The sequence below is a fragment of the Podarcis raffonei genome, chromosome Z (assembly GCF_027172205.1).
Source record: "Podarcis raffonei isolate rPodRaf1 chromosome Z, rPodRaf1.pri, whole genome shotgun sequence".
In the NCBI taxonomy this organism is placed as follows: domain Eukaryota; kingdom Metazoa; phylum Chordata; class Lepidosauria; order Squamata; family Lacertidae; genus Podarcis; species Podarcis raffonei.
Window position 1 is genome coordinate 13,763,457 of NC_070621.1, and position 22,653 is coordinate 13,786,109.

The 22,653-nt window shown below is 45.0% G+C and overlaps 2 protein-coding genes and 1 pseudogene across 4 annotated transcripts in view; 2 read left to right on the forward strand and 1 right to left on the reverse strand.

The window, feature by feature from the left end:
• The window catches only part of SLC31A1 (solute carrier family 31 member 1), a 74,144-nt gene extending 56,012 nt beyond the window's left edge, over positions 1-18,132 (forward strand). For all 3 annotated transcript variants that reach the window (XM_053373974.1, XM_053373975.1, XM_053373976.1), the window contains exons 3-6: positions 9,215-9,392; positions 10,238-10,310; positions 10,789-10,957; positions 12,470-18,132. In XM_053373974.1, the coding sequence (XP_053229949.1) occupies positions 9,258-9,392; positions 10,238-10,310; positions 10,789-10,957; positions 12,470-12,671 (579 nt within the window). In that variant the 5' untranslated portion in view covers positions 9,215-9,257 and the 3' untranslated portion in view covers positions 12,672-18,132. The remainder of the gene's footprint in view (positions 1-9,214; positions 9,393-10,237; positions 10,311-10,788; positions 10,958-12,469) is intronic.
• Positions 18,133-18,209: 77 nt separating this feature from the next.
• Positions 18,210-19,423, forward strand: LOC128406519 (barrier-to-autointegration factor-like; annotated as a pseudogene).
• A 903-nt stretch (positions 19,424-20,326) lies between these two features.
• On the reverse strand, positions 20,327-22,546 carry CDC26 (cell division cycle 26). Its single transcript, XM_053373981.1, has 2 exons — positions 22,316-22,546; positions 20,327-20,757 (listed from the first exon to the last, which is right to left on the reverse strand). Exons 1-2 carry the CDS (start codon positions 22,394-22,396, stop codon positions 20,584-20,586), a joined length of 255 nt encoding a protein of 84 aa, XP_053229956.1. The 5' UTR covers positions 22,397-22,546; the 3' UTR covers positions 20,327-20,583.
• Between the last annotated feature and the right edge of the window lie 107 nt (positions 22,547-22,653).

A 22,653-nucleotide genomic window follows, 5' to 3' on the forward strand; every position in this document is an offset into this window, starting at 1 on the left:
TCCCATATTGTTGGACCACAGGTCCCTCATCTCAGTTATAGAAGGATTAAGTGAGAAAAACACTTGTGTGGGAGACTATCTCCAGAATTGAATCTGAGCTGCATCACACATTAGAGAAGCTATAAGCCACCTCTGAACTCTCATGAGCTTCTGTGTTCTGACCCCTGACCTCAGGTTCACAGGAGTAGAGGCAGTGCTCTCCAAATACTTGAATCTGCACTAAAAATAGCAAAATTGTCAAGTGTGGGATTGGAGTGTGGGAGAGACATTAAACAAAACAAACACAACTGGGCAAAATCCTTATCAACTTCATGATTATAAACATGCAGAAACATGAACCTAATAGTATTAACTTCTTTTTAAAGCTTAAAGATAACCTCATTGGCAGGATAAGTTGTAAAACCTGTACCTCCGGTGAATGTAGACCTCTAGATTGTCTCAATGCAGTTGGGTGTGACTTGCCTGTCAAGTATGTTGTTGCTGTGATAATTGGCCCATCATAAATACTTTCTGGGCTGGCAGCTGATTTCAAGCTTTTAGAATAGCCAATAGCAGGGTGGCAAGCTTCAATTTCCTGCCCATGGAACTTGGTCTCTAGCTGCATAAATGTGCATGCACACATACAAAAGGCCAAATAGAAGTAGTGTGCCGCTATAAGAAATGACTCACAAGGTCATGCCTCTGTACTGTCCTATTAGTCCACATCTAATACACAGGACTAGGGCTGAGCTGAAATGGAAAAGCACATTTCATGGGAAACAATCACCCCTTGTGAATGCTACCATATTTTTCCGTCTATAGGACACCCCCGTATATAAGACCCCCTATTTTAGGGGACTCAATTTTAGGAAAATGAGGGGAGATGGCCCAAAGTTGTTGAGCCTCTCCCCCCACGCAGCCGGGGGCAGGAAACACTCCCTAGTTTCCCATGCGCAGCAGCATGGGGGGGGGAATTTGCGCTCCCATTAGCCATTGCGCTCCAGTGCTGCTGCTTGTGGGAAACAATCCAGGGAGCGCCCGCCGCATGCAGCGGCATTGGGGAAAACAATCCAGGGAGCACCCACCGCACGCAGCGGGGGAAGTTGCACTCCCTCCAACGAGCTGGCTGGTGGTGCGCAGCTTCTGCGGCCCCCATGTAGCTGCAGGCAGGAAACACCCCCAGGTCGCTCCCTGCTTGCTGTGGCATCGGGGGAAGCTGTGCTCCCGCCAACAAGCTGGCTGGCGGCACGCCACTTCTCCCCCCCCCCCAATCCACTATCCATGTATTGGACAACCCCAGTTTTTTGACGTGATTTTTGAGTCAAAAAACCTCGTCCAATACACGGAAAAATATGGTACTGTATATACTCACATTCACAAATGCAGCAATAAGTATTTGAGGTGGGGGGACTGGAATATAGGGCAAAAATTTCCTCCATTTGGTTTGAGGGTGGGAAGCATTGGCCTCACTTTGATTTGGTTTAATGATGCTATTGCAGAACCAAATCTGTTGCCATGATGTTGTTGTCATATTGGTTATATGATCGTTGATTGCCTGGATGACATAGCCAGTGAGATAATTTTTCCCTAGCCAAAAAGTGCCAAGGCGGCAGTGAAAAAAGGAAGTGAAATAATGTGAAAAAAGCGTTTAGAGAGGTCTCTTGGAGAATATCTTGGTGAGATGTCTCCCCTCTCCCCATATTCCATGACACTTGAGCATCCTGAAATTCTGCACCAAATATATCCCCCAAGAAAAATTTGGCTCAAGCCCAGACCTGCATCTCCCTTCCAAACCTCTCCCTATTCTGACCTTTCATGTACCCTGCCACTTATCTCCCCAGCCTAGCTTGATTATAGTTTTCAGTCAGGATAGGACGGAAGGTGAGACAAGATTCAGCTTCCCCTTAGCCGTGAACTCCTTTGAGGGAGCAAAGCAGACCCTCCCATTCTTCCATTTTACCCATGAACATTGCAGTCCTATGAATATATAAATATGGCTGCTCCATCATCTCTCCATATGTGTTCTCCTAGTAATACAGCCTGCCACCACCCTGGGCAATGGACATGGTGTTGTACATAGTTTGTCATAAGCCACCAATACATATTTTATTACTTAGTCACAGACCCAGTAAATCATAAGCCATAAATCAGCCTGTGTGTCAAATGAGCCTGGTTTGCAACCCAAATTTCAAAAATAATGCAACTCAGGGAGGGGACAGGGAAGAGCAGCGTAAGCACAGAGAGCAAAGGTTTACAACCAAACAGAGGCAGTGATAAGGGGAAGGAAGGAGCGAGATAATGAGGTTGTTTGTTTGTTTTTAAAAGGAGGAGACTGAACATATGAGTTGTGTGTGTCTGGATATAAAATTCAACAGCTCTTTGCTCGCCATTTCTCTGAATATTTGTGGAAGTGTGGGCAAACACTTGGATCGAATCCTGTTGTGGCTCTTTCCATAAATATTCTTCCCCTCAACAACTCCTTTTTGCAAACTGCTGAGGTTCAGGGCTTGAAATGTGGTAGTATTTACTTTGGAGAGGAAGTGGTTAATATTTGCAAATGGATGTCAGGAAATTGAATAAACTGGGAGCAGCATTCTGGTCTTATGATGTTGAGATTAAGAGTATCCATTGCAGTTGGCAAGAGAGTGTGTGAATAAACAGCTCTGGGGTCCCTCATCTCCCTTTAGCGGGCAACAGGTTAGTCTGAAAAGAGCTTGGCTCAGAGGTAAGAATCCCTAACACTGTGTTTACCTGCCAGCTTCTGCCTCACCTGTATGTATTGGCTGTTATTTCTAACTCTGCATGTGTAGCAGGGAATCTTTTCCAGTTAACAAGGAGACAGGGCTAATTAGATGCTCCCCAGCATTTGTTTGAAGTTTATATCATTTGTCTTGGGAGATAGAAGGGGAATAATTTACATATGTATGTCTGAGCTGTGGACTATCTGCTGTCTGCTTATGGGATGGATCAGAGCACCAGAAATAGTGGCTGTATCTCACTACAATCTGGAGAGCGTTCCTAACAAGCATTGTCTGCTCGTGTGGAATTGCTGCAAGATGGGAACATCCCAGTGTGGCAAACCATTTGTTATCTGCCTCATTGGACGGCTGCTATTTTTCCAAACCTGGGATCTGGTGGGGAGGGAAAAGGTTATGTGTGTGTTGAACAACCTGGTCACAATGGAAACCCAAGAAGTGTGATGTTTAACTCTTGTTCTTCTGGGAAGACTTGAGGGCAGTGATTAAAGGGCAGAGGGATATGTGTGTGTTGAATTAAAAAAATATATTGTATTCTGCATTTGTAAGTGCTCTGCATCTGTAAGTGTTGGGTGAGAGGGAAAGTTGTTTTGATTTGTGCTTCCTTGAACATGTACATGTTGGAGGAGGGAAGCTTCCTGGTGCTATAATCTCCTTAGCAGTGTAGTGTTTTGATTTAAGAGATTTTGCTATTAACCATTGGATTAACCATTGCAGTAAAGCTTGTTAGCCACTCAGTTATTATTTTTTTATCTTAAGGGTTTTGGTTCAAATCTATTTTTACAGCTGCGCATTGTCGGCTGAAATCTAAAGCCCTACTTAGACTCGCCCAAGTGTTTCCTTAGACCCAGTAGGACTTTTCCCCTTTGAACAGCTGATGGGCTGTGTTGTAAAACAGGTTTTCTAACTCCCCTGCAGTTTTGCTATTGAAGTGTGTGTGTGGGGGGGGTGCTTTAGGTGGCTTACATGTCCTGTATAAGATAAGCAAAATTGATTTAATTTTTTTAAAAAAACTTGTTCTGATTCTGCTGGTCCTGAGGAAGGAGTGAGATCTGAGCAGGACACTTTGTCCACTGGATATTTTATTGGTTTTGGCCTGGTGCCAACATTGTCAGCTTTGGGGCGCTAAGCCTGTTTGCTCAGGTTTTTAGTTTTAATTTAGATCACACTTAGATCAATTTATAATCTGGGATTTTTTTGTGTTCATCTTCTAGTGGGGTGGGGTAGGATTTGTTGTTTTTATTTTTGTTGGATGGACACCTATAGGCATTTTTTTTACTGTATTCTTATTCTATGTATATAAGGTTGTATCCAATGTTTGGCCTATTGGAAAAAAGCAAATACATTTAATTATTCTGAGGTTCTAGGTGCTTTGTTACACGAGGGCACTGTTTGTCCAGCAATCTAGCCAGCACTTGCCTGTATCCTCTCTAAGTTAATTCTGCCCCCTACAAGCTGAGCCATTTTGTTATCTCTCTCCCAACTTGTTGAGGCAAGATATTTGCTATTCACTCTCTCTCTCTCTCTCTCTCTCTCTGCCTCCTCTACTGGTCCTGTAAACTGTTCCTGCCAAGATAAACCTGCTTTTCCATTAATAAAATCTTTGAACTCCAGACACTGTGACTATTTCAGTCCAATTCACTTGAGCTACAAGCTCTCCAAGATCTGCCAGGAGTTGTTGGTATCTGTCTATCTCAAGAGACAACTGAGTTCATCTCTGGGGGTAAAGTCAAACCCCTGTGTTAGCAGCACCAAAGTGACCTCTCCACGGTGTAAGCCCGGGCAGTTTATATGGAGATCCTGGGCTGCCCAGACAATAAGAATCACCTCTCAGCCTTGCTGATGTTGTCCAAAGGAACGCAAAGTAATACGTTTGGCACCAGCTTGGCTGCAGGAGTTACCAGAAGGAGGCATTTAGGGCACCATCCAGAGTAGACCAATTGAAATTAATGGAGATGCCTAACTTAGGTTTATTAATCTCAGCGGGTCTACCCAACGTAATCGAGTGCAACCCATTGTTTTAAATGATTTATGACCTGTTGGATATTTTTATATTTTTGTAAGTTGCTTCTGAGACATTTTTTGTAGAAAGTAATGAATAAATGCAATTAATAATAATATTTACCCCACACTTCTCCCCCTTTGTTTGTGTGCACATGCAAAAATCATGCTACAAAATGAAGAAAAAAAAGATATTAAGGCTGCAATCTTGTGCCTCCTAGGGCTTACGTGCCTGGGATTTGTGTTGTAAAAGCATAAATAATCTTCATAAAATAGGAATATTTTTAAGACCCAGGCAGGTAAAACTGAATCTAAAAAAGAAGTTTAAAGTCATGTAGCGACAGCCAAAGCACCATTGAAACAAAGTTTTCAATAAATGAAAGAAAAGGCTCTGTCATGGGTACCTTTGTAGCTGATTTTCCCAAATGGGACAAGGAGCAGAACCTCCAATTTGGTTCTTTCTTTTTTTTTTACAAAAAAAGTTCAGTGGGACATGTTAAACATAGCTACATTGGCTGCAAAATACCACTTATATGTTGACAAAATTCAGAGAGAATAAACCTGAACCAGTGGGTTCAAATTGGAAGAAAAATTATTTAGACTGGGGATGGGAAACCTCTGGCACTCTGGGTAGTGTTGGTCTCCAGTTCCCACCAGCCCAGACAGTAACCAGGGATGATGAGCATTGTGGTCTAATAACAGCTGTAGACTAGTTTCCCGTCTCTGACATAAACACTAGGAAAAACCCTGATGTTATAATCTGTTGGGCAGTGAGACAGACTGTAAGCGGAGGTTTGATGGACATCTATCAGACTCCCTGTATGTAGTACTACATTTACGAAGTGTTAGACTAGAGATTCCTTCAAGCTCAATGGCTGTATGAGATCCTTTGCATGTAAAGTGTGTGCTCTGCACCAGGCTACAGCCTTTCAAGGACCAGTTTCTATATTTAAAGTTGCAAACTTGGAGCTATACACAGCCCTTTAATATGCATGTGAGTACATGGTGTGCGCTTGTAGCGGAGGAGGTTGCCTAGCACTGGAACACATTCAGCTCTTGATCTTCATGCTTTTTCATCATTTATGCTAATGTGCAGAGCAGACACAGTGCCGAGAGGTGGAGCCCCTCCCTGCCCTGAGATTCAGCTGCCAGGATTCACTTGGGTTGCCCAGGCTGCTCGGGAGTCCTGCCTGCGGCAGACAATAAGGTGCTTTCAGGCTGAGCCACTGGCTTCCTGTCAAAGAACCGCAAACTTTGCTTTGGGGGCTGCAGCTCTGCTATTGCACTTGACTGGCTATGTTGTGCAGGGATCTCCTTTTGCAGTGGCTGGAAAATCTCTGAGCATCTGGTATTGCTGTGTAAGGTGTGGGCCTTGGCATGTTTGTGGGGCAGGAAAGAGGCTCTCGCCACACATCAGCTTAAGTTACTATTATTATTGTATATTCTTATTTGATACCCACCTTTTTGCCTGACGTTACGCAAGGCAACTTACAGATAAATAACAAGAAGGGTTAAAAACATAGAAAAGACCATAATTAAAAACAACTAAACAATTAAAAAAAATGTATACATATATAAAATCTATTAAAACCATATCAATATTTGCAATAAAAACAGCACAGCACCAGACCTTTCATTAAAAGCAGTCAATTCCCCCAAGCCTGTTGGAACAAGAAGGTCATCACCTGCTGGCAGAAGGACAGCAAGGAGAGAGCCAGTCCAGCTTCTCTAGGGAGGGAGTTCCAAAGTCTGGGAGCAGACACCAAGGATGCCGTTTCCCACGTTTGTACCAAGCATGCCTGTGAGGGTGGTGGGACCGAGGGCCTCACTACTACTACTGCTGCCATCACCATATCGAAAGTCATTCAGAAAGCTGGGTTGGATCCTGTAACATTCCAACCTTTTACCATAGCTTCAGCCCTTGTTTTTGCCCTACTTGGGAGACTGCTTGGTTTGCCCCATGCATAGGGATTCTGTGGCCCTCCTGATGTTATTGGACTCCCCATCAACTTAATAGACAGGGATGGTAAGAGCTGTAGTCCAACAGCATCTAGAGGGCCACAGGTAAGTATTTATTTATTAATCTGTGGATTAACGTTGCAAGGTGATTTGTGGACACATTCTTAAAACCGGTTTAAATAATTTTAAAAGCAGTAGAACAACTGTGTATAGGTTTAAAATCAACACAGGATGAACACCTAGGCAGAGACCTTTTCCTCTTGTTGAAACAAAGATGAAAACAAACAGTCTTCAATTGTTTCTGGAAAGTACAGGTGGCAGGTGCCTGACATATTATTATTTTTATTATTTATTCAACTTATACACCGTCCTATGCCCGGAGGTCTCAGAGCAGTTCACAACATATCTCAAGAGGAAAACTCAGGAAGATAGTGGGGTGCCCACTATCTGGTTCCCCATTCCTGGTTTACACATATAAAATCGCTGGCACCACCAATCCATTTCTTCCTTCATAACTTTCCTTGGAGTCAATCTTCTGCTTTATTCCCTGAAAGTCCTCATCCCCAATTGAAACAAAGCCTACATGTGGTAGAGTTTGATAATATTCATTCCTTGTTATTCTTGACTCTTCCTTCTTCCCTCTCTGTTGAAATTTAGGCTGTGAGCTCCTTTGAGAAAGGACATGGCTCTCTTCCTGCCCCACTCCCCAAATATGTTACTCCTTGGAAGTGCCATGGCATTATAAACCATAAATCCCCCTTATCTAGCTGAGTTTTCCTGACTCTGAGAAAAGGGGGTGGGGGCAGGAGTTTGTGTCCAGTGTTCATCATTACTAGCTTCCTTACAGTACATGTAAAGTACCTTCTTTACAGTTCCAAACTACTATATGGTTTGGATCATTATATGGTAAACGTTTAAACATCTCCTTGCTTGGATTTCTTACCACTTTTCCTCCTGTGGAAACAGCTACACCTTGAATGTGGGGCAGCCACATTTTCTCTCTCTTTCCCCGGAGACTATTTGATTATCCGTGGCAATGAGATTTTAAAAGATTTCAATCCAGCCTTCTGTGCACTTAACCATCTCCCGCTTCATTCAATTATGAAGACATGGGGGAGGCTGTTGCGCTGGCAACGGGGACTAGATGGCTGGGGGCAGCCGATGTCCTTTTCTGCTGCTGGACAACACCTTCACCTAATGTGACTGTAGAGATCTGTTCCCCATAAAAATGTCCAGTTGCCAATTACAGGGGAAAGTTTCCAGGCATTTGACTTTTGAGTTGATGTAATTTAAAATAGGGCTGTAGCACAATTAAACCTGTGACAACAAAGTTATCTTTGTAGATGTTTGTGGATAGCTCCTGCAGTTCCCAAGCAGATATTTGATAAAAAGCATGTCCATTTTTGCTTATTCCTGCTCCCTGTTGCGTCATAGAATTGTGGGTCTGGCTACAAGGTGACCAGGTTCCCTTTGGTCCTCTGTGTGTCTGTGAAGTGTAGGATGGTGCTCATTGGGCCTGGTGGGCCAATGTTATGAAGAACATCAGTAGGTGGAGCCTGAATCACTGACAGGCAGAGTGAATTTTAGTCCAGCGTTTTCCCACCTGCTGAGTTCTACAAGGGCAACACTGAGACTAAGAGGAGGAGTCTGGGCTGGATGTAAGTAACGAGGCAGGCTGGGGCTGGCAGAGGGTAGACTGAGTTTGGTGGGGCAGTCCCATGTTTGCTCTGCTATGTCTAGGGCAGCCTTGGAAATTATTATGGAATAGTTCCTGGCCTGCTACATGCTTTTATGTACCCTCCGGCACCCCTTCCTTCTCCAGTTCTTAAATGCCAGTTCCTTCTGCCAAGCTGCTAAGGGACTCTTCCATGGGCTCGTTGCCCTTCACAGCTGGGAGAGCTGAATGGGATAGCCTTGTACTGCTCTGTCCATTATACTAGTATTGGTCAGGGGTCGGCAACCTAAGGCCCATGGGGGTCGTTTAACCGACCCATGAGCCACCCCTGAACCGAGCCACTACTGGTTCATGGCCTGATCTAAAGTAGGCTGTAGCAGCATCACCATATTGAGGGGGGGAGAAAAAGAACTGGGTCCCCAAATGTATGCTTGAGTTAAAGTTGGGTCCCAGGTCTGTAAAGGTTGAAGACTACTGCTGCAGGTGACTTTGGGCCACTCACCAGCTTTCAGCCTAACCTCAGAGTGGTTGTGAGATAAAGTGGAGCAGAGGGGGAAAATGATGGAATATAAATAAAAAGCACTTTTAATGAATGCACTTCTGTATATACATGTTAGCTGTTCTTGCACTGCGCAGTCTTCCAGAACTGATTTCCATATCCTTATGAGGTCTGGAAACTTGATTTTCCGAAAAAAACTAAAAGAGTAATGAGCATTCCAGTGTTTATGTAGAATATCCATAGGCTTGGTCTAAGGGCCAAGTTTCTTAAGATTAGCTACAGGCATGCCTCTTCCTCTAGAGGTACTTTCTTCTTAATTTCTTCTATTTTGTGTGTGTCTTCCAGGCTTCTACAGCATCCCCTGCCCTCTATTTCCTTGGGGGCCAAAATGTCCAACCATCACATGGCGCACATGGGCCATGATATGAATAGTTCAACAACGCCCACCCCAGATCCTCATGCACACCATCATGCCATGACAACATCGGGGCATATACATGATGGAGGGATGATGATGATGATGGTGAGTAGAGCTCAAGCGATACCTCTGATGCAGAAGCTGTGTGACAAATTTGGTTTGCCAGGCCTCCACATTGGATGTCAGGTGTAGGGCAGGCAGAGGTGTCCTGCTTGTGCACCTGAACCTTGCAGAAATAGGATTTGACTCCTGCTTTCTGAATGGTAGGGTATATCAGCAACGTCACCAGATCTACTAAAAATCTGTCCAGATCCAGAAAGACAGAGAGAAGCAACAGCACGCACATCCCACTTGGACTCTTCAACTCTGTGGGTGCCAACTCCCAGTCACATGGCCTGTTTGTGGCCCCACCAAACTTTAAGCAAGGTGCTGATCAACACCAACAGCAAGCCCTGTGGCATCCTGATCAGTGACTTTTTGGTGAAGGTGATCACTGCCTGAAGCAGGGCTTGCTGATTGGCGCTTGCAGCAAGCCACACAAAAGTCAGCTTTGAAGTTGGGTCACCTGACAACAGGGTGATGTTGAATGATTGACAGGTACCGGTAATTTCAGAGGGTCTTCAAACCTTAGTGTAACTGCAAGTGTTTCTGAGATGAGCCTCCTTCCATCTCATGAATTGGGAATTCAGCTGCTGACTGCAAATGGTGACTGGAGAGAGCAAATGTTGACCACTCTCTTTTCTCACATGCACACATTCACTACCCTTGGATCATGCTGGTAAAGAGAGAGGCAGTGGGGTGGGGCTGGGTGAGTAGGGTGCCACTCCAATGAATTTGCAGTCTCTGTGGTTCTAGTCCCATGCAACCTGTTTGAAACTGTGATGCCCAAAGACCCTGCCACTCACAAAGCTCCATTGTGGCATTAAATGGACTCCTTGTTTCTTGTGCAGGATATGACCTTCCACTTTAGTTATAACAATGTGCCTTTGCTGTTTTCCGGGCTTGTCATCAACACTGCTGGAGGTGAGTGAGTGATTTACTAGGTGCCACTAAGATGGGTCAAAGTATCTGTTGCCCAAACCACAGTCTGGTGGAGGAGTGGGGGATGTTGGACTGAATACAGTACAGCAACAGGCAGGAAAAAACATCAAATAATCTGCTAAGACCCTCAGCAATTTTCAAGTGGTTCTTAGGCAGGGGAGATGGGGGAGAGAGTTTGGGAACTGTTAGATTTACTGATTTATGTGTGGTAGATCAACTTCAAGACTTGTTCCATTATCCAGACCTCCTTGGAAATGTTAACAATGGGGGTGGGCCATAGCTCAGTAGTTTAACACATGTGGTCCTTCTGAATAACTTAATGCTGGAATCAATGTTGCTGAGTAACAACCTCAGCCAATCAGATTGTAGTGTCACTTGAGTGCTTTACCTGCCTTAACTGGAGTGCTGATATCCCAGCATGGAATAGATCCAGGAACTTTCCTCCTTCTCACTCTGCTAGAAATGGCTGGTGCATTTGTGGCCATTTTCCTCCTGGCCATGTTCTACGAAGGCCTGAAGATTGCCCGAGAGAGCCTCCTCCGGAAGTCACAAGTCAGCATCCGCTACAACTCCATGCCAGTTCCTGGACCAAATGGCACAGTCTTGATGGAAACACACAAAACAGTTGGGTACGCACACTCTTTCTATCTACAGGGGACTTTAACATGGGAAACCCAACTGGGGCATGGCCAGTTCATGGTCCTAACTCACAGTACTTGTGGTACCTCACAAAGCAACTTTTCTCAGCCTGGTGCCCTCCATATGCTTTGGACTACATCTCCCATCAGCCCTGACCACTGGGGTTGTGCTGCCTGGGTCTGACGGGAGTCAGGAGTCCAAAATTATCTGTAGAGGATACCAGGTTGGGGAAGGCTGCTGTAGAATCAGAGATGAAATAAAGCAGGATCCACGGTGCAGGTTGCAGCTTCAGCATCCATGGCAGATGGTTTTAAATACCTTCCACAAAGAAAAGTCCACCACCTCTTGAGGCAGACTATTCCACCAGGTTATATCCAATGTTAGCCATCCGACTCAGTGCACCCGTTGAAACTGATGGACGCATCTAACTTAGGCTCATTAATTTCAGTGGGTCTCCTTTGGGTATAACCTAATTGGATACAAGCCCTCTCAAAGGTTTACCCCAAAACCTGCTTCCTGCCCAGTAATTCTTGTTTGCTACATTTATTTCTTGCCTTTTCTTCCAAAGAGCTCAAGGTTTCGCATACATGGTCTTCTCCCTCCCCACAACAACCCTGAGAGACAGGGACTGACCCAAGGTCACCTAGTTAGCTTTGTGACTAAGTGAGGATTTGAACCCCTGGTCTCCCAAACTCAAGTCTTACACTCTGTTTCCCAATCCACTCTTGTTCTCATCCTGTCCTCTGGCACAATAGGAATCAAGCCTACTCCATCTTTTGTGTGACAGCACTTCAGATATTTGAAGTTGGCTATGATGCCTCTCCTTAATCTTCTCACATTTAGGCTGAACATTCCCAGTTCTTTCAACCATTCCTCATAAGGCTTGGTTTCTAGACACCTTACCATCCTGGCTGCCCTCCTCTGGGCATGCTCCAGTTTGTCAGTGTGTGTCTTAAAATGTGGAACGCAGAACAAGGCTTGACCAATGCAGAATAGAATGAGCTGCTATTTTTCATGTTCTGGATGCTTTGCAGCCTAAGATTGTGTTACTCTAGTGCTGTTGTTGTTGTTTCTATACCACCCTTCAAGTTTAGCTTGTGATCCACCAAGTTACCTAGATCCTTTTCACGTATGCTGCAGCCACACCAGTCTCCCACATGCTATGCTTGCAACCATATTTTGTGTGTTTCCCTAAATGCAGGACTTCACATGTATTCCTGCTGAACTTCCACCCTGCTGGTTTCAGCCTTGTTGTGTCAGGAACTAAAGTGGGCTGCTCCTTCTCTAGCAGGGGGGCCGGGAGCCATTCTATGCTAGATGTGTGAGAGAAGTGTCAATTTAATTCTTTCTTATTACACCTTGTTGCTTCAGTTCGTAGGTCATTTATAGATCTTAACCCTTTCTGGCTCCAAAGTCTGCCATTCGTAGTCAGTCCTTGCCCATCCACCCAGCATGTACTGAATGTTTCCTTTCTCTCTCTCTTTTTCTTTCTAATTGGTCAGGCAACAGATGCTGAGCTTCCCTCACCTTTTCCAGACTGCACTGCACATCGTCCAGGTGGTGGTCAGCTACTTCCTTATGCTTATCTTCATGACCTACAATGGCTACCTCTGCATTGCCGTGGCAGCAGGCGCTGGGACAGGCTACTTCCTCTTCAGCTGGAAGAAGGCTGTGGTGGTGGATATCACGGAGCATTGCCATTAACACCAGGCGATGGGTCCAGGCCTTTCCCTACAGCCTCTGGCAGGGACCAGGTGCAGCCCCAGTCTTACTGGAAACCAGGCCAAGAACATCCCATGTGATGCTTCCCCCCCCCCCCAAACTCTCTGGGGATGAAACCTGTGCCTCTCACTCCCCCCTCCCCCCATTTCCCCCTCCTTCCCAATAAACATGGGCTCCTGACCATAGCTGTCAACCTTCCCCTTTTTTGCGGGAAATTCCCTTATTCCAGTGCCGCTTCCCGCTGCTATTCCGGATTGTTAGATATCCCGTAGCCTGGCCCCGGGACAGGTGAGGCTGCTGATCTTTTATTGTCGAGGCTGCTGATCCTGTATTTTCAAATCTGAAAGTTGACAGCTATGCTCCTGACTGGTGGAAAGAGTGCTGATCGCCAGCTAAGATAGCCTGCTGAGGATGGTTGGCTTTATATGCTAGATACAATTAGTGTGCTTGATTGTACTTTTTTGTTTTTAGACTGTACCATGATTGAAAATAGCTGGCAAGCTGACAGGAAAATTATTCCACATTCTTTTAATAATACTTTTAAGTAGCATATGCTCTATTGTTATTTTTTACTCAAATCAGCGGTAGCAGAAATGTACAGAGAGCTTCAGTCATTGTGCCAGTACTTCTTTCTGGTAATATAATAGAGGCCTGTGCCTATTGCTTGGAGGCTCTTGATCACTTGTTTCCTCAATGTTTGAGTCTAGTATTGTGCTCTTTTCCCAAACCCCCAAGCCAAGCAGTTTATGCCCCCCTGATTTTGGGCAGCCTGTTGCCTCTGGTCCAGGAACTGCTGCAGCACCTGCTTTTCAGAACAGCAGTGGGCCTCTACACATCAGCCAAGGGTAATAGGCCAACTGCTAAGAACAACACATAGCTCATGTGCAACTGGGACCTGCTGATTTAACGATGGGATGTGCAAAAATGAATGCAAATGAAACCAGTTTTCAAAGTAGCAAGTTCTATTTTAAATAAACTGATGGAACAAAACACTGGCTACGTTTCGACTTTTGGGTAGGAAGAGTGTCTGTCTTATACAAACGGTTTGCATATTGATCCACAAGATTGGAACTCCCTCAGACCAGGCTGGAGTTGGGAAATCTTTAGGCAGTTTCTGCTCCAGCGATCTATCTGTTGTTCTTTTTTGAGGAAGGAGTAGTGGGTGGGTTTCTCTCCTCCTGGTACATTTCTGCAATGGCTTTTGTCTATTTCCCAGCCCCCTTTAAGATAAAGACCAGCACAGGAGTTGCCAGGGAGCACACACAAACCTATTACCCACTCCAGAAGATACTGAACTACAACTTCCATCATCCTCCCTAGCCATTGGCTGATGGGTGTTAGAGTTTAGCAGCAACTGAAGGGCCAAAGGTTCCTCACACCTGTGTTAATTCATTTACAGGTAGGCATCTCAGTTTGCAGTTTCAAGCAGCAAGCTAGCTAGGGATCAATGTCCTTGACTGTCTAAATCATCACAAGAAACTTAGTTTCCCTCTTAAGAACACTACTGGTTTTCCCTGAAGTAACACTATCCCAGAAGAAAGTGCAGGTTGTGTCGGTGATTCCTGGTATGTTCTAGATCTAGCCCCAAAATAATAGTGCATGTCTCAGGATGCTGAAAAAATATATTTTTTATTTTCAAAGCAACCCTGTGACTTTTGCCTTTCTTGCACTTCTTTTCTAATGTAGGTTTAGGGCATAACCTAATTTATTTAAGAAAGATGGTGAAGACCACCTGAGTGTTGTTTTCTGGAAAAGTGGTACCTTACACTATTAGCACAGGGCTATCCAAAATGAAATTTTATAATTGTGAACTGCTTTATATACCCAAAAATCCCAGTAGAAATACCATAACCCCATCCCAAAAAGTCCACTATGTCATAGAATCATAGAATTGTAGAGTTGTCCCCCTTGTGTTTTGATCGGTCCTGGAGCAAACAAAGAATCCAGCAACCAATAGAGCTGTGTGTCTGCCCCAAAGTCAGGTGTGGAGAAACTTTGGCCTGCCAGATGTTGCTGAACTACATCTCTCATCTCTGGCTGTTAGCTGTTAGCAATGCTCGTTGCCTGGACTGATGGGAGTTGTATTTCAAGACATGTGGAGGGCCAAAGGTTCCCCCACACCTGCCCTAAGCTCATCAGCAGTACAATGTAAGAAATCTTTCCTGGAAGGGTTACAGGGCTCTGTTGATGTCATGCAGGGCATACCTACCTTCCCCAAAAGGAACAAATGTGAAGAACCAATTATCTGTTTTAATGTCATGCAAGAGGCTACTTTCTTAGGTAGGAAGGACGACCTGGAGGCTGCAGTTGGGGAATCAGTGGCCTATGTTGCATGCCACTGCTCACTTGATGACCCTTAATATACAGATTCAAAAGCTGCCTTGTAGCAGACCACACAAATACAACTAGAGCTAATGAAGGATGTAACTCTTTTTTCTGTGCTGATTAATACACAGCCAGTAGGGCCTCGGTGGGTTTATTCACAAGGAACAAGGAAGTCTGCAAGAAAAACATCTCATGAGGGACTGGGCCAGTTTCCCCTTCAATACAACAAACAATAGTTTAAGTTTGATGTAGAGTACCTTTGGCCTTCCAGATGTTGCTGAACTACAACTCCCATCATTCCAGGCTGTTGACCATGCTTGCTGAGGCTGATGGGCGTTGTAGTTCAGGAACTTCTGGAAGGCCATAGGTGTAGCTGGAAGTGCCAAACAGCATCAAACTGAAATAACTGACACAGAAGCAGAATAGGACTTTAACCAGCATTAGTTTGTCCTCTATTAAAAGGTATGTAGCAAACAGGCTCCTCTCACTACCTCATTCCCCTGCAGCAGGTATTCACATAGGCATTTCTACCTCTGTAGGTTAGGGATGTGGGTGGCGCTGTGGTCTAAACCACAGAGCCTAGGGCTTGCTGATCAGAAGGTCGGCAGTTCGAATCCCCACAACGGCGTGAACTCCCATTGCTTGGTCCCTGCTCCTACCAACTTAGCAGTTTGAAAGCACATCAAAGTGCAAGTAGATAAATAGGTACTGCTGCGGTTGGAAGGTAAACGGCGTTTCCATGTGCTGCTCTCGTTCCTCATGCTGGCCACAGGACCCAGAAGCTGTCTGCAGACAAACGCTGGCTCCCTTGGCCAGTAAAATGAGATGAGTGCTGCAACTCCAGAGTCGTCCGCAACTGGACTTAATGGTCAGGGGTCCCTTTACCTTTATCTAGAGGTTATCTAGCTAACAGCCACCAATTACTTTATTGGCTATAAATTTGACCAATCTTCCTTTAAAGGCATCAAACCAGTGGTCGTTGCCAAATCCTGTGTTAGTGAATTCCATAAACTAATTTAGATGTTCGTTGTTTTGGGTATGTCTTGAATCTGTTGCCATTGATGTAGTAAAGCATTGCGTAGCAGATGAGGGTCCCTGTACATACTTCTTGTTGGAACTACAGCTGCCAGCATCCCTGGTCATTGCCCATGCTGGCCAGGGCTGTTGGGATTTCACAACATCCACAGAGGGTCACCATTTGGCTACCCCTGTCTACAGAAGCCCTTTGGGCAAGTTTATTGGAAGCTAAAAATGAAAGCAGTGTATCATTTAACTCTTGGTCATTCAATATGTTGTTATGTTGCTTAGCATATAATAAGAGAGGCTTTATTTAAATAATTTGCCTAAACTCTTCCCTGCAACCACATTCATGGTCCTAATTGAAATGAAACAGCTCCTCTGTAGGGGAACACTTAAGACTGAAGGTCTATACCTCCATTACCAGTAAGGGAAATATTTTGGACTGATTTCTTTGGCATAATTTCTTTAGAAGGCATGTACAACCCTTCTTGAGCATGCTTGGCTTTCAGTCCCTGCATATAAAAATGATACCCACTTTTCTGCTTTAGACTTCTGCAAAAATTGACTTTGGAGGCAACAAGAGTAGAATTTAAATATCCATTTGCTTCAAGTGGTCTTTTTTTTTTTTTTTTGGTAAACTGCTTTGAGTGTGGGTGGTTCTTTTCATCCAAGATCACTACGTGCCCCAAATGAATAATACTGTGTAAGTAAAGTTAGTAACTTTATAAAGTGAGATGTAAGGTTATTACAGAATTTCTGCATGCAGTCTGTCTTTAGCATGAAGCAAACAAACTGTGTCCTAGTTTAAATGTCACAGTCAAATGGCTTCCCCAGGTCTATGTTGTGTTTTATGTGTTTTTAACATTTCACTATACACTAAGTCATTTGAAAAGGTGAAAGTCTATAGTAGATGGTAGGTAACTGAGCTATGTGTAAGCAGCGTCCAACCTCTGAATCATCCCTTTACAGGCAGGATGCTCATACTAGAGTACAGGGATGGGGAACCTTTGGGCCCACCAGGTACTGCTGCACAAAAGTTCCCATCATTTCTGACCAGGGGCAGTGCTGGTTAGGGCTGATGGGAGCTGGAGTCCCAACATCTGCAAGGCCACAGATTTCCCCACCTCTGCCCTAATGATAGTATCAGTGTGCTACCAGCTTTAGGAGACCTAAACTTTCATTTTATATAGATGGGAGGAAACCAGTCTCTTCTAGTGTGCCTAATCTTGGCTTATATCTTATGTATAACTGGAAGTAAAACAAAACAGGCAATTTGAATCTTATGTGCATTTAACATGTGATTTCAGCAATATGTGCTTGGTGGCTGCTACATTCCAGCCTTTTTCTTCTGCCTGCTTCTGTTTCTCTACTTGCTTCCCGCCATCAGTCCACAAACCCATTTCTGCCCAGGCAAGTACTGCTTGGCATGTTCTGTGAGTGGGGTGCCTTTGGTGGAAGTGTGGTAGCTCTGAGAGTGAAGATCCGCAATGTTCTCATGAGAAGTTGCAAGAAAGGCTTTTCATGGGTGTACTTGAGGCCTCCAGCTTCCTCCCACCTCTGAGCCTTCAACTTGTCAGTTGCCCCCTTTGAACAGTCGTGGCTTCTCAAAAAATCCTGTGTACCTCAGTTAAGGGTACTGAGAGTTGCTAGGAGACCCCCTTTTCACCTCACAGAGTTACAACTCCCAAAGTTCCCATGCTAAAAGGATTGACTGTTAAACCACTCAGGGAATTGTAGTTATCAGAGGACTAGGGGTTTCCTACCAACTGGAGCACCCATAACAAATTGAAGTTCCCAAGATTCTTTGGGGAAATCATGACTGCTTAAAGCAATGCGATATTGCTTTAAACATATGGTGCAGTTGGGGCCTCATTTTACTTGCTAAAGAATTGTGTCGCTGGTGCTGTATACCCCACTGTGCCCAATAAACAATGGTGCCTTTCAATGTATTTTCAGACTTGTCTCTCTCTTCTAGCAAAATATTCTATGGCAGATGTACATTAAATCCAGTTTGAGATTGCCCATCTGATAACATTATATAAGTACAGATGAACAGTCTGTGTATGTAACTAATAAAGCAGAATGTATTGTATAGAAATTATGGATGTGTGTGAAATGTTTCAAAGCACCTAGCAGTACCACGAAGCTAGTGTCTTTTTTTTTTTTTTAGGCCAGCATCTTTCATGCATTTCAGTGTCAAAACATTTTTTGAACCATGTGCAGGAGATAGATTTTGATGATGCCTCCTTATATATACTGGCCACATTCACAAAACACATTTAAAACACTATTGTTTTAAATAGTCATGGCTTCCCTCAAAGAATCCTGAGAACTGATTTGCTAAGAGGGCTGAGAACCCCTTTTCTGCTTCCAGAGCGGTTTATCAATCCCAGGGAACTCTGGGAATTGTAGCTCTGTGAGACTAGTGGGTCTTCTAACAACCCTCAGCACCCTTTGGCGGGAGCAGTGGTTGAGGCAAGAGAGCAGGCAGAGCTCCAGGTAACATGACCACCAGTCAGAAGCATCAGGACTGTGTGGCAGAGCCCATAGGGGACAAGTCTCTTGGTACTTTAGTTGGCATTGGAGATGTACTTGGCAGGAAGCTGGAAGACAAAAACTTTGACAAGGCGTATGTGGTTCTGGGACAGTTCTTAGTGCTGAAGGAAAGGACAAGGAGCTCTTCTGCGAGTGGCTGAAGAACATGTGCATTGGCAACGCCAAGCAATCCAGAGACTGTTATGGCTGCCTGAAGGAATGGTGTGATGCTTTCTTGTGACTGTTGGCCAAAGCCTGGTGGATGCTGTGAGGGCTTTTGTAGTTGAATAGAGATTGTTTCTCCCCATCTCTCTCAGCGCCTACTTCTTATAAACCTTCCAGCATCTACACAGGTTGCTGAGGGCTATTGCTCCCAACACTGGGGTGGGGTGGAGGGGAGCCATGGCTGCCTTTTAATGTAACTGAATCTTTTTTCCTCCAGGGAGAGGACTGAGAAACATCAAATGTTCTAAACATCAAGTAGGTCGTTGTTTTTTACGTGGCTTTAATAGAAACCCCCCTCACTGTTAGGCCACTCAACTCCAGAACCAGACCTGCCTGCTAACAATAATAGAAGTTTCCCTGCTCCCTTTGTTTGAGCTCCAATTAGACTGAGATTTACCCGTCAATTCTGAAGACAAAAGATCTTATTTTTGTGATTTCTCTCCAGTGTTTGATCCCCGCTATAATTTTTATGCAACTCAGTTTATTGGCAAGAATAAAAAATCAGCTGTGTTTACTAAAACAACTCTCAGCACCCTTAACAAACTGCAGCTCCCAGAATTCTTTGCAGAAAACCATTAGCAGCTATCACTTGTTCTAATCAGTAAACCCAATTAAACTAATGGACCCAAGTTAGTCTCGTTCATTAATTTCAGTGGATCTACTCTTGAGTAGGACTAGCATTGGCTATAGCCTCCTGCTTATGAATGGATCACACAGAATTCAAGCACAAAAGGCAGGAGCAGATTTTATTGCAACCCATGGACTTATAAGGCAGCCTCTTGTGGCATACTGTTTTGCAGGAAGATTAATTTGTCAGTATGCAGCAGCTTTAGTGAGAATCCCTTCTTCCCAAGACAAAAGGGGGAGGGGGAGATTCTCAAATACTAACACCTCCTGCACCTTTGGAGAGCATCTCTGTAACAAGTAGATCTTGGTACCTTGTTTCACCCCGCAAATAAAAGCATATTGATCATAACCGTGGTCAACTCCATCTTTGTGTGAGAAAGATGAGGAATATAGTGTGATTGCCCCCCAAATCAATTTTCCTTCAAAGTCAGACTTTTTGTCCACGTAACTCAGTTCAGTCCACTCTAAAGCAGGCGAAATTCTGCCACTGTCCACCAGACAATGGTGAACTCCTAATTCCTATCAATGTCAGCCAGCCTATTTCAATGGTCAGGGAGGATGAGAGCTATGATTCTGCACCGTCTGGAGGACCACAGCTTCCGCCCTCCTTGTCTACTCCAGGGATACAGGCAGGAAATGGTCATTTCCCAGGCTGGCAACTCAGAAGCATTTTTAACTGGCAATGTCAGCAGTTCAGCCTGGGACCTTCTGCATATCCAGTCTGTGCTCTTCCGCTAATAATCTAGGGCCTCTCAGTTGTAAATTAACCCACTCTAAAACCACCTCAAAGAAAAAAAATAAAAATTGCTCAATTTCACTTCTGTTACGGCACCCGTCAGCAAGGCTCAAGGTCTCTTTCACAAGTAAAAATGTCCATCTATGTTTATACAATGAAGCATGCAAAGTTAAAAACAAACATTTTATTAAGCACGGCAGCCTAGCAAGGTTGCACAAAAGAAACCATCAAGTAAGAGATCCCATCTTTGTAGGGAAAGCAAGACTTGCTCTGCTTGGAGGAGGAACTCCCATTTAAAACCTAGAGGAGAGAAGCTCAGTCTCTTCTGCTATTTCTAAACAGAGTTTGTTGGGCTTCTGAAACAAATTCCTGCTTGCTTCCGAAGCTCACAGGTACCAGGCACTGCCACTGTCCACCCTTTGGGCTCTAGAACTCAAAGTTCCCAAACTGAGATGAACGGTTGTTTGGTTTGGGCTGGGGTTTGTAGCCAATCCGGTCATGTATCATCTGCTCCCGGCTCTTATGGTCAGTGCTGAGTCCCAGCGCACCCTCACCATCGCTGCCTCCCACCACATCGACCTCCTCACGCTTCCTACGACTCTGTGGAAACAAATGGGAAGCATGATTAAAGAAAACTACTCCAGGACAATCACATATGTGCCTCCTCCACCCATGACATGTTTTCTTTTTCAAATATAGCTGCAATGTATCAGATTCTTTGCTTTCAGATTTAAGACACTGCAAGCTGTCAAAAGGTTCTGCCACAGAAAGGGGCCAAAGACCTTTACTTGTGAGTGCAGGGGGCTAACATGAAGGCAACCTCAAGAATCATTTGGCATTTAGATCTGCTACTGTGCACGCACAAACACACCTTCTTGCACAGGAATACAGGTAGCAGTTTTATACCAAGTTGGACCATTGTTTCATCTTGCTCAGTATTGTCTACTCTAACAATATTGCAGGATTTCAGGCAGGGAGTCTCCCAGCCCAGCCCTACCTGGGAGACTGAACTTGGGAGCTTCTGCATGCAAAGGAAATGCTTTACAGCTGAGCTTATGATCATCTAACATAGAACACAGGAAGCTGCCTTTTACCAAGTCAGACCATTGGATCCACTTAGCTCAGTATTATCCACCCTGTTTGGCAGCACTTCTCCAGTTTCAGGCAGGAAGGCTCTTCCAGACTTACTTGGGGATACAGTACTCACAATTGAACCTGGGACCTGCTCAATGCAAAGAAAACCCTTTGCCACTGAGCTGCGACCTTTCCCCAGCCAACAACCTTATATTAAAACAAGCAAATAGCAGCCTTGAGGAGCCAGTGTTCTTTTTCCATACTGTGAATAACTTTATAAGCTTGGTTCTGCAAGTTCCACCCAAGTAAGAACAGTAGGAGGGGGGAATTGCATCCAACCCCAGCGGGTGGCTCTACCTCACCGCCTGTTTACTATACTCAGTACCCTCCTGAGTGGGACAGAGAAGCCTGGGCCGGGCAGCTCAATAACAAACAGGATGGCTACTCCCCTTGTGAGGAGAAACACGCTTTTTAAAAAAGAAAAGAGAGAGCAAGGACAAGAGAATCTCTAAGACATCACCTTGCCAACAAAGGTCCGTATAGTTAAAGCTATGGTTTTCCCAGTAGTGATGTATGGAAGTGAGAGCTGGACCATAAAGAAGGCTGATCGCCGAAGAATTGATGCTTTTGAATTATGGTGCTGGAGGAGACTCTTGAGAGTCCCATGGACTGCAAGAAGATCAAACGCATCCATTCTTAAGGAAATCAGCCCTGAGCGCTCACTGGAAGGACAGATCGTGAAGCTGAGGCTCCAGTACTTTGGCCACCTCATGAGAAGAGAAGACTCCCTGGAGAAGACACTGATGTTGGGAAAGATGGAGGGCACAAGGAGAAGGGGACAACAGAGGACGAGATGGTTGGACAGTGTTTTCGAAGCTACCAACATGAGTTTGACCAAGCTGCGGGAGGCAGTGGAAGACAGGAGTGCCTGGCGTGCTCTGGTCCAGGGGGTCACGAAGAGGCGGACACGACTAAATGACTAAACAACAACAAAGCATGTGCAGAGTGCGCAAACAACAACAACACCACCGAAGAAAGGTGGACAAGGAGCGCCTCGCCGTCCCACAACCAACCAACCACTCACCTCGAGTTCCTTGCGGGCGCCGTCGAACTCCTCGATGTCGTCTAGCTTCAGTTCAAGCCGCGTCGGTTTCCGCCGCAGCATCTTGCAAGTACACCTTTCTCCCCCGCGGCTCTCCCGCGCGTGCGCAGCAGCAACCCGCTCTTTTCTTCACCTGCACCTCTAGTTCAGACGCCAACGCCAGAGGCTCGATCCCACCATGCCCCACGTCGCCGGCCAGCAACCCGGAAGGTCTCGCTCCGCATAACCATAGAGCTCCCAGGCAGGCTAGAGCGACCCGCTCTCCGGGATGGAATGGAAAGGCATCATTGGCTGTGGCGCTCCGCGAGGGCGGGGGAAGC